At 40.7% G+C, this 17,015-nt stretch overlaps 1 protein-coding gene across 1 annotated transcript in view; it reads left to right on the forward strand.

The window, feature by feature from the left end:
- Positions 1-346: 346 nt before the first annotated feature.
- The window catches only part of LOC136675450 (adiponectin-like), a 47,388-nt gene continuing 30,719 nt past the window's right edge, over positions 347-17,015 (forward strand). The window contains 1 exon segment of the mRNA XM_066652003.1: positions 347-465. Within this exon segment, the coding sequence (XP_066508100.1) occupies positions 347-465 (119 nt within the window).

The raw sequence follows: 17,015 nt of genomic DNA on the forward strand, positions 1-17,015 counted from the left end.
CCTGTCAAACAGCTCTCTTCAAAGCAAGTACCTTTCGCTTTCCCAAGCTCCTTGTTCATCCTGCCACCGCGGTTCACCAAGTCATATTCCACACTGTGCATTTAGGACTCCAGTGTTCGTCTGACAAGTCATGTAAGTAGCAGAGGGCTTGATGGATGACTCTTATTTTCTTGTCAGCCTTGAACTACTTTTATGTTTATCTTGATATGTCTCAGATGGGCTTTCATTTGTCTCGTACAGTGCTGGAAAGAGGAGATTTCAGAGCTGAGGGAAAGGGAAGAACAGCATCTCAATAAATAGACTCGGAGAAAGAGAGTTCTCTGAGTGATAGCCGTGCATTGGGAGGATGCCACTTCAGCACAGACACCCAAATACAAATGAGAAATTGCCTGGGACGAGGACAATTTATCAAAACCTGAAACACAAAGGGTTCATCCAGAACCTGAACAAAACAGAAGGAGTCAGGTAACACTGTTTGTTTAGATATTAACCCCGCAATGTTATCCAGCAGGCAATGTTTTCTTTTTCTCAAGTTGGTTATCTTTGGAATTAGTCAAGACACACATTGAGCTTGAAGCAAAGGAAGTGCCCAGGTGGCCTTCTCAGTTCAGTCCAGACTGCTGTGAGTGGACAGTGTCCTGTGGCTAAAGTGACAAAATCGTTCCCCTGAAATTGTTTTTCAGTGCTTTCTCTTGGAATTAACCTCATGCTCAAGCAGTGCAGACACCAGACAATAGTGGATCTCGCCTTCAAGGTGGTTCATTGCTGATACGCTGGAGTTTTCAACGGTCTGAAGGTATACACCTAAAGATTCTCCACAGTCATATTTGGATCCAATCCTTCAGTGTTTCACATTTTAACGATTTGTTCCAATTTCAAAAGTGTGTTTCTCAGGTTCTGGGTGAAGGCCGTTCAGTCTTACTGCCCATTTGTCACGTTTGTTTGTAAGACTCTGCTGTAAGATCAGGATTATTTTTATTTAGATTAGTTTTATCAAATATGGCGGTGAACCGTGATGATTAATGTTTTCCAGTTAACCACAGTCCATCCTCAGTCTAAGAAGATAATACAGTACAACATCCCCAAACTCAGGATTGTTGATTTGAAGCAGAGAAACAATTCAAAATTAGTCAATATTCATGTGTGCAAAAACATCGTACAAATTTTGGCAAAGGTCTTTCATGTCTGGCCCACAGTACAGGAATGAAAAAATTCTGACATTTTTCACTGATTTATTTATTTATTTATTTATTTATTTATTTATTTATTTATTTTTGTTCTTGATCGTTGGTCCCCACATTACATGATCCACCCTCAATCAAACACCACAGATTTGTAGATTTGACTCACTCCCAACAGACTGCTACATTGTAAGAACAGGCAGGAGATTCTCTCACTACATATAAACGAACACAGCGGATAGTTGTGGAACCATAAACCCAGCTTGGCTCTCATTGTGTTATGGTCTTTTAGGCCTGATGGTAATGTCCTGTTTCACACCTGAGAGAGAGTCACCATCCACCCCACACTAATTTGAATCGTAAATATTGAACATATTTTAAAAGTAAAAATCACAATCAGAGGCATCAACGTTGGATTACGTACTCCACACTCTACAGGATCATCTGGGAAGATTATAGTTTACGATCAGACTTTTTTCGCAGTTTTAGAGAGCAGCAAATTGGCCTCAAAATCAGCCAGATTGTCACGTAGTGTGGGCCATCAGAAAATCTCTATATTTGGCCTGCAGTTGGCAAACAAGAGAAAGAAACATCCTGATAAAGCCTGAGTAGACTGATAAATCAATGTGAAAAGTTGGTTATTTAGATAAGAATTTGAGTTCTTAACAAGAATAATAGGGGCTTATAATCTCCTCAGTAAGTTGTGAATGGTAAGCATCAGTGTTGAAGAACTCACCAGTAAAAATGGAAAAGAGTGGATGAAGTGAAGTTACAACAGCAGTATTTGTGTTGGTGCTTGATCGATATGTTTTTTATTCTGATAGTATGTATGAGAGTACGTTATGTTTTTAAACACGCTAACAGTTCACCAGCTTTCAGCTGCCACTTATTATTCAGAGTAATTTCCGGCTGTGTTCAGCTACACGACAGATTTCCATTTATTTAGTGAGTTCACATAAAAGAAAGAGTGCTGTTCTCGTTTTTCACCTGAGTCTGAGCATATGCAGGAACACAATTACCGCCCACCCCGTCTCTTACTGCGAGAAAATCTTATGCCTCATTTATCTAATGTCATCACCTGGGTTCTTCATGACAAGGCACTCAGATGCTAATGAGCTGGACCGGAGGAGATGGAGAACGGCCGTATGGGGGCCACAACTCATGCCACAGAAAAACAGCTCAAATCAGCACCTGGGAATGAGACAGATGTAGAACACAGCAGATGGGTTTAGAGAGTTGTGACTGTGTTATCATTTAAATATGAAAAAAAAAATAAACTTCCTGAAGTTCTGAAGAAACATTTCTGCAAGCTGTAGGTTTCTCATAAAGATAGGTTTATCTCAAGCTCCAGACTCCTATTTCTCCCCTTGTATCAATTGGTTTTGTTGGTTTGCATCATATAGATCCTCAAACTATTTCTCTAGAGGTGGATTTTGATCTACAGATTGGAAAAAAATCTCCTCAGAAAGCAAAGATGAAAAACAAAGTTTTCAGAAGTTCACTTTGTGGACTAGCTGTGGGAGGTAAATATACTTTGTGGACATTCAACATTTCTTCTGAAGTTAGGGGAAGGCTTTAGACTGCTGGAACCTTTCTGTGAGGACTGAATGGCATTTGCCTCAAAGAAAAGTGATGAGGAATAGCACTGATGTTTAATGATTAGTCCTGGATCACTGGATTAATCCTGGATGACTTCAACCAGTCACAAGGTTTGATCACATGATCAGTGACTCTCGAGGGCTAATGATAAGGGTATTGGCAAACTTTGGGAAATGCAGTGCCATTCGTCTGCGTTGCTAAGTGTAAAATATCCTTCATGCCTCGATATGGTGTTAATCTACATATTATTCTCTGATATGAACCAATAAATATCTGTCTGAGGAAGTGAATAATCAATAACTGCAGCCACCTTCTATTTTTTGTGGCTTGCAGTACATGCATTACAAGAGACGTAGCAAAACTTTTCAATTCGAACTTTACAGCATATTAACTTCTGTAAAACTGTGTAAGTGCCTAAGCTGGTTGTTCAGAACTAATTCTGCTCAAGCCAAAATAACTTCACTACTGCCCTATTTCCCAAGCGACATGGAACAAGGCGTCTAGCTGTGGAAGACTGCTTCAGTTCCCAAAGATCAGGGATCAGTTTCCCGTACCCATTCTTAGCTTAAACCACTGTGAGCTAAATCACAACAGTGTTTTCTCAGATCACCATGGAAAGCAGATTTTACACACTCCTGGGTTTAATCGGGTGGTGTGTTATACAGCGCAAACAGCTGCATCGTCTGGAACGACCTTGTCTCGGGAGGCGGCGGTTCGCTGCTCCCACCACAACAGGAACATCAATTCTGGGTAGCCGTCTGTGTCTGTTGTCTCCACATCTGCACACTCTGAGCCTTACAAATCTGACTGTTAACAGCTAACACTCTGCTTACTCTGTTTAACCTGAGGCTTCTACTTTGGTGGAAGTTTCACTCACTGGGCAGAGACTGAGAGGAGATATGGAACATAAGTTAAAGAGGCATGCCAGCTAGAGGTGGTATGGTACAATTCCTCTTTTTCAGTATCAGATTGCTTCCTTCTCTAAAACCCACTACAATTGAAGTTCACTTAATATGATCATCTAGAGACAGACCGCCTTGCCGAAACAGTCTGGTCACAACATGAGTTGGTATATTTTTAAATAAAAGGCCATTCCCATTCCCAGTATTTGTAAAATGTGCCCACTTGATGATCTACATGTGAATTTCTGATAGCTAATGGCCCAATGATAAGCTGCCTTTAGCCATAACCCTAACACTAAACCTCTACCTAAGGCCAATCTTAAATGCTAACAGGTTAGAAGCAGAAGGATTTTCTCATGCAACATCCTCGCACAACACATTTACAGCACTGTTTCTTTGATTGTAACTAGAACTAGAAATATATATATATTTTTAAATGTTACGAATAGCTGGGTGGCTCCTTTTACTAGTATATGTACCAATTCTTGGATAAAACTCAGATTAAAATATCCTACAATACCTCACAGGAAGAACATGCGCACAGCTAACCACGACACACCACACAGTGACAGGCTGTGCTATTTCAGAACAGATTTGTTATAGGAAGGACTGGATCATAAGACATAAGAATAGACATCTGAAATGTCCAAAGTACTGTCTGTGCACGATGCATGAAAAGTGACCTATAAAATGTTTTATTCATCCTAATGAATGGTTAATAAATAGCCTGCTCTCAAGGTGGCTTCATACACATTAGTCTATAATTCCCAGAATTCATACAATGTGTGCTAAATCTGTTTGGTCCTGTATGAAGTGTGCTATTCGTAATTGTGAATATTCACTTTTAGTTTCTTAGAACACCTTAGAACGTTTTTTGAGTTTCTGATTACACGATGTGAGAAATCAATCTTTCCCTAAACCTAACACTAAAAGCCAATGTAAAAATAAACCCAACCCTAACCCTACAGCTAAATTTAAACCATAAACAATAAGCTCCAAAAGGTTAGAGACTGTGATGCTTTGTGCTTTGTGCCCTAAACGTAATCAAAACCCTAAATTTAATTGTAAGTTCCAAACAATTAGAAATAAAATGCTTCTAAATTAGTGCAATACAGTTACCAACAGGAAACAGATGTTTGACTGAATATGGCACAACAACTGGAGCACTCTCTTTAGTAAATCTTGCACATTTTTTGAAGATTTTTTTTTGTAATAATAACATGCAGCCAAACAGTTATGGCAGTTATGGATGAATATTAATAAAACAATTATAAAGGTTTCACAATGCCCCTCTAAACTGAAGTTTCACCTTCTGTTTTACTGAAATCAAATGAAAAATGATTTTATTTAATTAATTTGAAATTAAATCATAACAGTTCATAACCCCTACACATTTGTGATTTCCGGTTAGAGTCAGACCACCGTACAAGATTCACTGGATATGTTTAGACTGCCTTCCTTCTTGCAGCTGAGCGCACAATAAACCTTTCCCTCTCCTCCTAACCATGCAGGAAAATGCTACATAGGAAAGAGCCTCATGCTTTTGTCTTTGCTTACGAAGGGTTTGTTGCTCTCTGTGTCATATCCAATACTGTGCTGTCCACTAGCATTTTTTCCACTTTGTTTATCAGAATGTGTTTTCATTATCAGACTCCCTTACCTCTGAGCAGCTATTGTTTTTCTTCTCTTTGTCTTCTCCCTGGGCATGACAAGCTCGGCAACTAATAAAAGTTTAAACGTGCACATAAACTTTTAAATATTTAAGGTGTGCAAAGGTTAGCCTTCAAAACAAGATCAGATATGAAGAGGAGGGTGCCTGATGAATACTGATTAAAGATAGTATGCATCCAGTCTCCTACAGATCACATAATAGACACAGTGGAGTATCTTGGCTTCCTGTGCAACAAAGGTAACTGTCTTCTAGTGGAAAGTACAAGAGAAAGTAAGATGACACAAGAATACTGTTCTCAGGTTTCAGCTTTGTTTTTTGTTTTTCTGGTTTGGTATGAACTGAATACTGCTGTAAACGGTTGATAGTGAGCAGCCCTTGTAAGCTTCTTCCAGGTGAGAGCATTCTGGGGAAGGTGATACAATGCCCAATTGCTTCTGAAGAATCAAATCTATTAAGTGGCCTGTAAAACTCAACAAAATCACTGAGCTGTGATGAAAACGTTTGTTTTGGTGCACTGATTAATCCCTCAAATGCTGGAATAAGCCATGCATCTCCAAAGCACTGGCAGAGTGCTAACCGGCACCTGATTCATTCATTCCTTTAGAGGCCAGCTGATGTATTGTTGCCCAAGCGAGTGCTACTCAAGGACAGGTAGGTTCAAGGGAAAGCAAACCCCACTGTTCCTCAGACAGATTTCAGAGCTGCAGCCAGAGTTTCACAAGAACACACTGTAAGATCAGGAAGTGAAGTATGAAGTATTGTGCGAACTTCTGTAACTTTATCCAGCCATGGTGCACATCTCTGTTTATGTAGTCATCATAAGAAGTGTCCTCTTCAAGGCCTTGGATGGCTCTTTTAACTCACAGGGTCACGGCAGAGACATATGCCAAACGTCACATCTGAAAGAAATGAAACATCAGGGCTGAAGTTTTTCTTCTGAGATATTGCTTTGCAGTCAGACTGCAGCTGCCAATCATCACTCCAATCACTTCAATACTTGAACAGTATCAGCTGTTTGTGGAGAATTTCCTCAAACTTTGGATTATAGTGGTAAGGCAGTTAAAAAAATATATCACCTCGCTCATACATATCACTATTGATTTGAGGATTGAGTGTTTCAGGTAAGGCTGGTAATATTTCATGCAGGACTTTACACATCTTACACATATTCCCTTCTTTTTCAGGAGAAGAGAATGTAATGTACCTTTAGGGAACACAACTGGATTTTAAAGGTACATTTATTCTGTTTGAAACTTTAGTGACAAATAATGTACCTCTACTGTACCTTTTTTTCTGAGAGTGTATAATTCCATCTGCAAACACCAAGTGGTCCTTGCCAAGGTGTAAGTGCCAAGAAAATAACTCCCTCAGAAGATAAAGAAAATATCTTGAGAGCAATGGAAACTCAGAAGGGGTCTTATTCACCTCTGATAGACACCAAAGCAAATCAAACAAAGAGCAGTGTATAAACACTGAGCAGTATAAACAAAGAGTTAATTGTTAGATTAGTTAATTGTCTCAAGTTCACAAGATTGCTTCTTAAGAATGCTGAGTGAATATAATCATACACACACTAGTAGTCATTTCAGGAGGTCAAAACATTAACATATTTAAACATTACCCTCTTCTATTCTGTATCAAAAAGGTATTGAAATGCAATCTGTAGAGCACTGTGTACTGGCACCACCATGCATACAATTGAGCTTAACAAAACAAAAAATACAGGGCAAAAGAATTGCCAAATGCCATATGCCAAACGTCAGATCTGAAAGAAAAGAAACATCAGGGCTGAAGTTTTTCTTCAGAGATATTGCTTTGCAGTCAGACTTCAGCTGCCAATCATCACTCCAATCACTTCAATACATAATCACGGATGGTATCAACTGTTTGTGGAGAATTTCCTCAAACTTTGGAGTATAGTGGTAAGGCAGTTAAAAAAATATATCACCTCGCTCATACATATCACTATTGATTTGAGGATTGAGTGTTTCAGGTAATGCTGGTAATATTTAGAGACTACCACCAAAGATTTTGCATGTCTCTTCAATTCAGCTTTATTTATAGAGTGCTTTTGTCTCAAGCATGGCCAAAAAAGGAGCTTTATACACTGTCAGAACAGCACTGTACCCTCAAGTCCTCATATGCAGTACCTTTAGTTGGAGAATGTAATTGTACCTTATACTGTTATAACTGTAGATATTAAATTTGTGTTGATTTCACATGCCCCTTTTCATGCAGGACTCTACACATCTTACACACATTCCCTTCTTTTTCAGGAGAAGAGAATGTAATGTACCTTTAGGGAACACAACTGGATTTTAAAGGTACATTTATTCTGTTTGAAACTTTAGTGACAAATAATGTACCTCTACTGTACCTTTTTTTCTGAGAGTGCATAATTCCATCTGCAAACACCAAGTGGTCCTTGCCAAGGTGAAAGCGGCAAGAAAATAACTCCCTCAGAAGATAAAGAAAATATCTTGAGAGCAATGGAAACTCAGAAGTGGGTCTTATTCACCTCTGATAGACACAAAAGCAAATCAAACGAAGAGCAGTGTATAAACACTGAGCAGTATAAACAAAGAGTTAATTGTTAGATTAGTTAATTGTCTCAAGTTCACAAGATCGCTTCTTAAGAATGCTGAGTGAATATAATCATACACTAGTAGTCATTTCAGGAGGTCAAAACATTAACATATTTAAACATTACCCTCTTCTATTCTGTATCAAAAAGGTATTGAAATGCAATCTGTAGAGCACTGTGTATTGGCACCACCATGCATACAATTGAGCTTAACAAAACAAAAAATACAGGGTAAAATAATTGCCTATCTACACTTAAAACTACACCACTGAAATGCAAAAATAAGAATGTATCCATTTGAAAAGGAACAGGTTGCCATGTGTTGTAACATATACTCAGAATTGTATTTGGGTCTAATGATCTAGCTGACCTTAGCCAGCTAAGGCAGTAAGGTACAAATGTGGAATATAATGATGCTGAGGTCATGCTGCCTGTATTGTTTGGGGAGCAAAACAGCAAAGTGAGGTGCATCCCAAATGACCCATAATTGCAGTGTCTGTGATCTCAACCTATGCAAAGGTCTGCCCTTCACACTGCACAAAGCATAGTGGCTCATCTTTTTCTTTGGCCCTGGACTGCCTGATTTCATCAGCCCACAGCTGTGCTGACAGCCAGAGCCTGAATAAACACAGCACACGTGGCTGCGATAATAAATGAGACGTCAGCACCTAGCCACGACTTTGGAGAATAAACTCGCAGCTGTAGCTCTGCTCGTAGAGAATGACTCCTAGCTTGCAATATCAGAAGGTAAGGTCTTACCCCCCCTCTCCCGCTTTTCAATGCCTCATCCCATTTTCCAAGAATGAAAAATGAGTGAGCATCCATTTGAGCTCTGGGGGCGTACCAAGCGAATTCCTCGGCCGGCCGCTGATGCTTTATGATACGCTCAGCCGGGCTAGTCATTGCTTTTATCGCCTCTCATTTGAGTTGCTGTTGTTGCATTTCCTTGCCCCTGTATCTTTGCTGTCACCTGCCCCAGAGCACCCCCACTTTCCTGCTTCCTTTACTCTCTGACTTCTTGTCTCCCACCAAAGCTCCTCTGATACCGGCCCAGGCTTGCTGCTCCAAAGTGCAGTGAACTTAAACAGTATTGATGAGTCCTTAAAGAGCTGCAGATTAAGCAGTACACCGGGATTGCTCAGCGTTATGGACAATGCCACAGACTCGGTATGTTAGGATGGTCCTCCAGTGGCAGATCATTTGAGGGCTGAACCATCCATCAACTGACTATGAGTTGACTTGTTTTTCTGGGTTATTTGTTTGGTACTGCAGTGCAATAATGGAGTGGAGGCCATTTTGTTATTGAGCAGAACCAGTTTCAAGCTAGTTCTGTAATATACTGGTGATGCAAATTAAAAGTGTACAGATTTTATGCCCAAGTCTGAATGTATTATGCCAAATAACCCTGGGAGTGACTCCGCCAATGTGGTATAAATCAGACTAGACACATTGTAGTATTTTGTTTCCCTGAGCTTCACTTCATATGACATTTGTATGGTTTTATGTTCCAAAAGCAGTCACCATTCATTTTTACAAGACTTCTTTTATCACCTTGGAGATAAACACACTGCTTTTGTTACTGTGTCTTTGCTCTGTTCTCTGTCAGGAAAAAAAAGTCCTATAAAGGTACATTCCTGTTTGCTGAAGGTGCAATCAATGTAAATGTACCCTCAAAGGAGCAAAAGAGGTCTGTCTTGTACAAAACATGCTCAGTGAGAGGGTGAAGGTCTGCCAGCTTCCCAATCAGAACTGCTTTAAACAGTACGACAAAATAAAGGTGCGCAGCTGAAAGGGTGTGTATGCAATCAATGCAGCTTAGAATTCTTAGAGTAAAAGTGATTTAAAACTGTACTATTATTCTCCCTCACTGAAAGTACTGAAGACAGGCACTTGAGGGTTTCACCACAACGACAGTTTTTTGATAATTTATGAAAAAAATGTCTTGGTTTCAGTGTAAACAGACAGGGCTCAACCGCCAGTTTAGTTGTTTATTGTGACATCACAAAGACAATTCAACACAAGGTGGTTTGCAGCTGAGTTTCCATATTTGTACTGCGAGTGAACTGTACCTTATTGTAACATCAACAACTCAGCCAGCACCCACATGGGTTCAAGCTGGGCTTGGGTTTGGGGTTGGAAAATTATCTATTTTGTGGGACCCAGGTGGGCTGCCTTCATCAGATGAATGTGGGCAGCCCAGTAACACTGGACATATGAGCCCCATAATAGGTTGTCCTAATTTAGAAAGACTGTGTTTTCAGTGTCCAGCCAACCTTAACTCATCCTGGTCTTTTCAGCCAAAGAACATGTAAATGTAAATGTTAATCTCTGCACAATTTGACAGGACCCAGCTGAACTGCCCATGGGGGGTGTTGGCTATACCTGCTGTGTCCCAATATTTTAGAAAAAGGGATTGCATCCATGATATTTCTTGCATTTTTATGCAACAACATTTAATAACTTGACAGATTGCAGATCACATGTTTGAATTTCAACAATGAATTTGGCTCATATTGGGTGTACATATTTATTACAAACACAAAATTGTGTCAAAAGCTGCCTCAACAGCCAGTCAGATATGGATCATGTCTATGGGGTTTAATATTCCTTAAGAGGACTGAGATTGCACAAGAGTTCAGCACTGATCCAGTCATTGACTCAGTTGCAGCTTTGGCATTAATATCGTAAGACAATATTGTCTTGGGATTTATTGTATCTTAAGATTTATTGCTTTCATTCTTTCTGTCATATGCTGTTGGGGGGCAGTGGTGTGGGGGGAGACACGTTGGCTCGTCCTATCCAACATGCCAATACTATATTTGATATTACCTTCGACCTCAGATTTAATGAGCGTCCCTCAAGAGGAATGGGGCGAGTCTTTGCTGAAACCAACTGAGTTTGATTAAATATGAGTTAGATGAGGAATTAAACATAACACAAATATTATTTTGTCCTCTGGGTAAATCTGCAAGTGAGATAAACAGCATGGCTATAAGAAAAAACATTAGGTGTAGGTCTCAGGCAACAATGATCAATGTATTGAGCTCTTGAAATAATTTAGTGGGAAAGACATCTTTATACATGTAAGACGGATGATAAAGTTGTGACATTACTGTCTATTGAGAGTCCCTCCAAAAATGTTGGTATATTTGTGGTTAGATGGAGTATCTTGCAAAAAATTACAATACCTTGGTAATGGTTTTCATTATCAAATTGCTGTACAGATTTTATGAGCAGATTTATCTTGTTTTCACATGTATGACTTGATGTGTATAAAATGTCTAATTCTACTAGTGGATAATATTGCTTTTTAGATGTGAAGCACCTCGGTGATCTGGCTTTCTTTCTTTCTTTCTATCTATCTATCTATCTATCTATCTATCTATCTATCTATCTATCTATCTATCTATCTAATCACTCACTCACTCACTCACTCACTCACTCATGTTTAGCAGGCTGAAGATTCCCCACAAGAGGGTGCTATTATCCCAGTAGTTTTTGGTGCTTACATTTACATTAAACTTTGGCCTTATCATTTGAAGTTTCGCAGGTGTGATCCAGTTGATGCATCAGCTGTCCAAGGCTGGATATCTAGAGTGCCTCAAGCTCTGAGTCTGTAATATGGTGCCCTTGTCCCCTATCACTGCCCAGAGTGCTGCTTAGCACAGATGTCTTGTCAGCTGATCTGACAGATGTGCATCAAGACTCAGTGATGGAGGAATTAGAGATGACTATTTGATTCATTAGGAAGTATGAATATGAGCTATAATCACTAGATCTATTTTTTTTTTTTTTGTTTGTGCCAGTTGCTGATATTTTGAAATAATTCAAGTGGCCACCCAGCATGTGGGAGTACAAGGTCAATAGTTTTATTAAAGTGGGTTTTATGTCACTGAGGGACACTTATTTTTGGGCAGTTTGGCTGATTAGTCTGTATCGTAAGGACATGTTCTGGAAAGAAGAGCAGAAAGCAGAGAAGATGAATGTCAGTTTTGTTTATCAATTCACGGCAGGGATTGGTGAATTGAGGGCGGTCAAGGGGACATGATTACTGCCGTAGCCCCAGAGGTCCAGTGGCTGGCCCGGGTCACTGAGGCATGTCTCTCTCGTCAGCGACAGTGTCAACTCCACAGTCCACCACAGGCCCAGGGCACGCATCAATGACTTTGTTGACTAAATGGAAGTGTTTGGTGATTGGCTCAGAGGCCAGATTGGGAAGTGCTTTTAAGACGACATCATTTAGGAGGGGTCTACAAATGTGCAGCCGGCTTGAAGGGGGCTTTTGTGGAGCTGGTCTGGTGGCAGATGATAACCCTCTGTAAAACATCAAGAGTGTTTACTTGGATGTGCACTCACCAGAGACATTTATGTCCATTTTAGATGAACTCCAACCTGTTGTAGCAGCCCCCCACTGTCCCCCACACATACACTGGCCAATTTATTAGAAACACTTATTTTACGGGCTCACTAGTGCTATGAAGTGTATATCTTTTGCTGCACAATATAGCATTGTAATCATTGTTCTGTTTCTGACAGCTGTTGTCAAGATATTCTTTGGGAGGTGGACCATTCTCAGAACAGCCGCGACAGTGACATCTCGATTTATCTGATTGTTATTCGAGCCCAGCTCATCTCAAGGGTGTTTACACCCCCAAAAGTGAAATCCGAACGTCATCCGATTACCAAAAAGTGCATGTTAAAGCCAGGTGTAAACAAACCCTTAGTAAACAAGACAAGACGTTGTATGCACATCTGTTAGCACAACATTAGAAGCCATAACAAAATATAACACAGTAGAGTCTGGAAAATATCCAGATATATCTAGCTGCCAGCAAATATCCTCCAACTACTAAAAGCAGAATGAGTGTATATTTCAGCTCAGACTTGTGTAAATGTGTTATTAATGAACAGTCATCAGTTGCTTTGTGTTGAGCCACAGGCTTTTGTATGGTTTAAGGGAAGCTTTGCATGTCTTCACACCAGCTTGTCTCTCCAGGGTAAACTCTGGGATTGTTGGTGTTTTTCCATTTTATGTTATGGCAAATTATTAAAGTCATTAAAAATGCATGGGGAAAAAATGTGAAAGTGAAGCCACATGATATTTCCCCGTAAGTAAAAGTCTGATGGAGGTTATTAAATCCACTTAACATTCCGCCTGCTTTGCATCCAACCTCTGTCAATCTCTCTTTCTCAAAACAATGTGGTAAACTCCATTTCTATACTCCTTGTAAATTGCATTTGGTGGGCCTCTAACCTCCCCTCTCTTTGTTATGGTGATATCAGAAGGGTGTGTTAATTAGTAAGTCGGGGGGCAGCCCAGGTTCACTGCTTACCCTTATGTGTAAATTAAGCACTACATTACACTCCTGTGTGCTTTAATGAACACACGGAGATCATGGAGCTTGGCTCACTGTGCCATCGCTACTGTTGAGTGTGTGTTTAGTCCAGGGGTGGACAATCTTGTGGCTGCTGGATTTTAGTCCATTAAGCCAGAGCACCCCTGATTTCACTCCTTTAATTAGTTGGTCTCAGTAAAACAGCTGATCAGGTGACCTCCTGCCTGGTTGGAACAAAAACCAGCAGCCACTCCGGCCCTTTGCGGATAAGATTGTTCACCCCTGGTTTAGGCAGATGTTGGAGCATAAAGCATGGCGAGGAAGACCTCTTCCATCTTCAATATACAATCACACAACTCCAAATCAGGCTTCGTGTTGGTTTGATTACTGAAAAACACAGTGAAGGAGGTTGACAAAGTGTGCAGAGCAACAGATTGGCTACAATGTGAAATTGTAGAACTACTACAGTTACACATGCTTCTGTATGGCCAGTGGAGCGGTGAAAATGGACAGTGAATGTTTTGTAGAAACACAGAGGTGGTTGAGAAGTGTACACTTCTGTTTTTGGAGTTCTCATTCACAAATAAGTTGCTGCTCTCTGTTCGTAATGTGAACAAATCTGTCACTGAAACAGCCAGCATTTGAACATTAATATGTTAATGCACATCATCTCCAAAATGAAACAACAAAAACATTTTATTTTTGAGAAGACTACCTGCATATAATTTTGTAGGTTGTGTGCATCACATTTTACTCTGAAGGAGACTGAAAAGCTTGTTGACTGTATGTGATTAGGCACGGTGGCGCAGCAGGTAGTGTCGCAGTCACATAGCTCCAGGGCCTGGAGGTTGTGGGTTCTATTCCCGCTACGGGTGACTGTCTGTGAGGAGTTGGTGTGTTCTCCATGTGTCTGTGTGGGTTTCCTCCGGGTGCTCCGGTTTCCTCCCACAGTCCAAAAACACAAGTTGGTAGGTGAATTGGAAACTCAAAAGTATCCGTGAATGTGTGTGTGCGTGTCTGTGTTACCCTGTGAAGGACTGGCGCCCCCTCCAGGGTGTATTCCTGCCTTGCGCCCAATGATTCCAGGTAGGCTCTGGACCCACCGCAACCCTGAACTGGATAAGCGCTTACAGATAATGAATGAATGTATGTGATTAGAAGAAGACAAAAAACACAGTTTGTTTCTGCCGTTCCACCAAGGGATCAAACGAATCTTCCTCCACCATACATAGTGCACAGTGTAGGTCATAAAATAACGATTTCTGCACACACACACAGTGCATAGTATATTAAATTATAAGCTTCACATATTCCAATTAAACTGGTGCCCTATTTTGGTGTAGTATTTCTAGTTTTATAACCTGTGGATTGCACTATGTAGGGAATATGGTGCTATTTGGGACGCAGCCCAAGCTGGTGATTTGCTGTGCTGCCAGTGCTGCATACAGGCAAAAAGACATGTGAAATCCAATCTTCCCATTCACTTTCATGTCACTTGCCCACAAAACTAGATACGTATCTGATGTAGGACCACATATGAAAGTGACTCAAATTTGATTTGAAGAAATCTGATTTGACATGTCCACACAGCTCTAGAAAAAATCTGATCAGTGTCACATTAAGGAAACAAAATCAGATTTGTGTCTGATTTGAGTCATTTCAGCCTGGTAATGCAATGAATGACACCACTATTGACTGTGGTACAACTCCTGCTGGTCTTGAGAAATGAAACCCTGACCTGCTGTCCGCTCGTGACTGGACTAATGTCGTTATCATTGGCTGCTAATGTGAAGCAGAGTAAGATGGACGTGGCAGGGTCTGGCAAGGGCTTCTAGACCTTGAGCAGGTCCATCTCCTCCGTAGGAGTAATGTTTGCTCAGAAACAAGCGTTGGACATTGGACGAGAAAAAAAAAAAAAAAAGAATCTCAGCACATACCCCCACTGTTTAAATGGAGCATCAGCATCGGGGGGATTTATGGATCAATGAAGATAAAGTGGGCCATCTGTTCCCTGGGCACTGTCCTGTTTCCATGTGATAGGAACTCCATCTCTGGAATTCCGGGAATTCACAGCATTCATTGCATTACAGAAAGTGATAAAGAAGGAGCTGAGGGTGGGTTGTAATCTTAAAGGCTTTTGTGTTACTGCTTTTATCCATGGATAATTAGCTTTAGCTTTGTCCCAGAAGCTAACGCAATGTTAGGAGTCTTACCCAAGGATACCACCGGTCTCCCATATGAGGTGACCTTTCATACTGGGGTAGGCCATGGAATTTCACCTGTATACCCATAGACATTGTTAGACATTGTACAGATCCATTGTGACTCTCTGTGAGAGGCAAGTTGGTATGTTTCCAACAGATGTAGTGATGGCTGCATATTGCATTTCATTCAGAGGGAGTGGAACTGGAAATGTCTCACAGATTTAAATGGAAAGATATCCTTCACATTCTTACATTAGCATTTGTAGGAAATCCAGCAAAATCCGATGCCTTTGTAACAACAGGTCTGATCAGGTTGGTGCAGGTGGATGCTCACTGGACCGTGGAGAACACCAGGAACATTTTCTTCCCAGACAATAGATGCTACAATGAACAGAAGCAGCTTGGAAACCATTCTGTTGGAACAACAATCGTTCATTGACTCAGGTATTCAAATCCAATTACAACCCAAAGCGAGGAGTGGGCTGGTCAGTTAAAATCATCGATTTGACTCTGAGGGTATCTTTGTTCTGTAATCTTCTTTAGCAAGCCAAGCAGGAAAGAGATAAGGCCCGTGGTCAGCCTTTTTCACGTTGTTAGATCCACGTGTGCGAATCTGTGTCTGGAATATGAAGATGGATTGCTGTTATTAGCCGAGGTGAGGCGTGATAATGCTTCAGCCCACAGCACGTCTGATGTTAAATTTCTCAGATGAAGAAGGCCACCGGGTGAACTTTGAACACGGGATGTAATTATAGCTAAATCTAAACGGCTAAATGAAGTGGAACTGCATTTTTAGCACCGCTGAGCATAATTAACACACTTTCTCAGCTTCATTTTAGGGCTGTGTTCGAAATGACTCCCTACTCACTATTCCATACATTACTTACTACATAGTGCACTAGAATAGGGAACTGAATTCAGAAGGGTAGTGAACAATATTGAACACTATCTCATGCGGGTCAATACAGGGTATGATAGGTGTCCACAAGCTGCTAGTGTGTATCAGTTGTACACTACTTGTTTACTTGAGTGGTGCATTGTGGGATTGTTTGAGTGCACTGTTTTCAGACACCACTCCAAAATGGTGGCACCCCAAAACAGGGAACTATACCTATAGCGAAATAGGGCACTATTTCAATCACAGCCAGTGTTCACACCTACTGTGTTTGGTTCATATGTGCTGTTTGTTTCACATCCAATTGTGCAGGATTATTTATAGAGGTATGTGAGGATTTTTGGATTTGATGGCCTCAGCACTTCAGCCTTCATTAACCCAGTACAGTTCCCTGAGGAGTTACACTGTCACAAATTAGCCACTGACATTTACGCTAGGTATAGCCCATTATGTTTTCCCTCTTTATTTTTGGCTGTTGACAAACTTCCCTCTCCGTCTCATTAGAGTTGGCACAGGTGTCTTGTTAATGCCCAGAGAACAGTGACCCTACGTCCCCAATATATCAGCTCTGCAGACCAACCGTTGCCTAATGGTTAGGGAAGCAAGCTTTGGATCAGAAACTCATTGGTTTTATCCCCTGGA

This window comes from Hoplias malabaricus, chromosome X1, assembly GCF_029633855.1.
Source record: "Hoplias malabaricus isolate fHopMal1 chromosome X1, fHopMal1.hap1, whole genome shotgun sequence".
In the NCBI taxonomy this organism is placed as follows: Eukaryota; Metazoa; Chordata; class Actinopteri; order Characiformes; family Erythrinidae; genus Hoplias; species Hoplias malabaricus.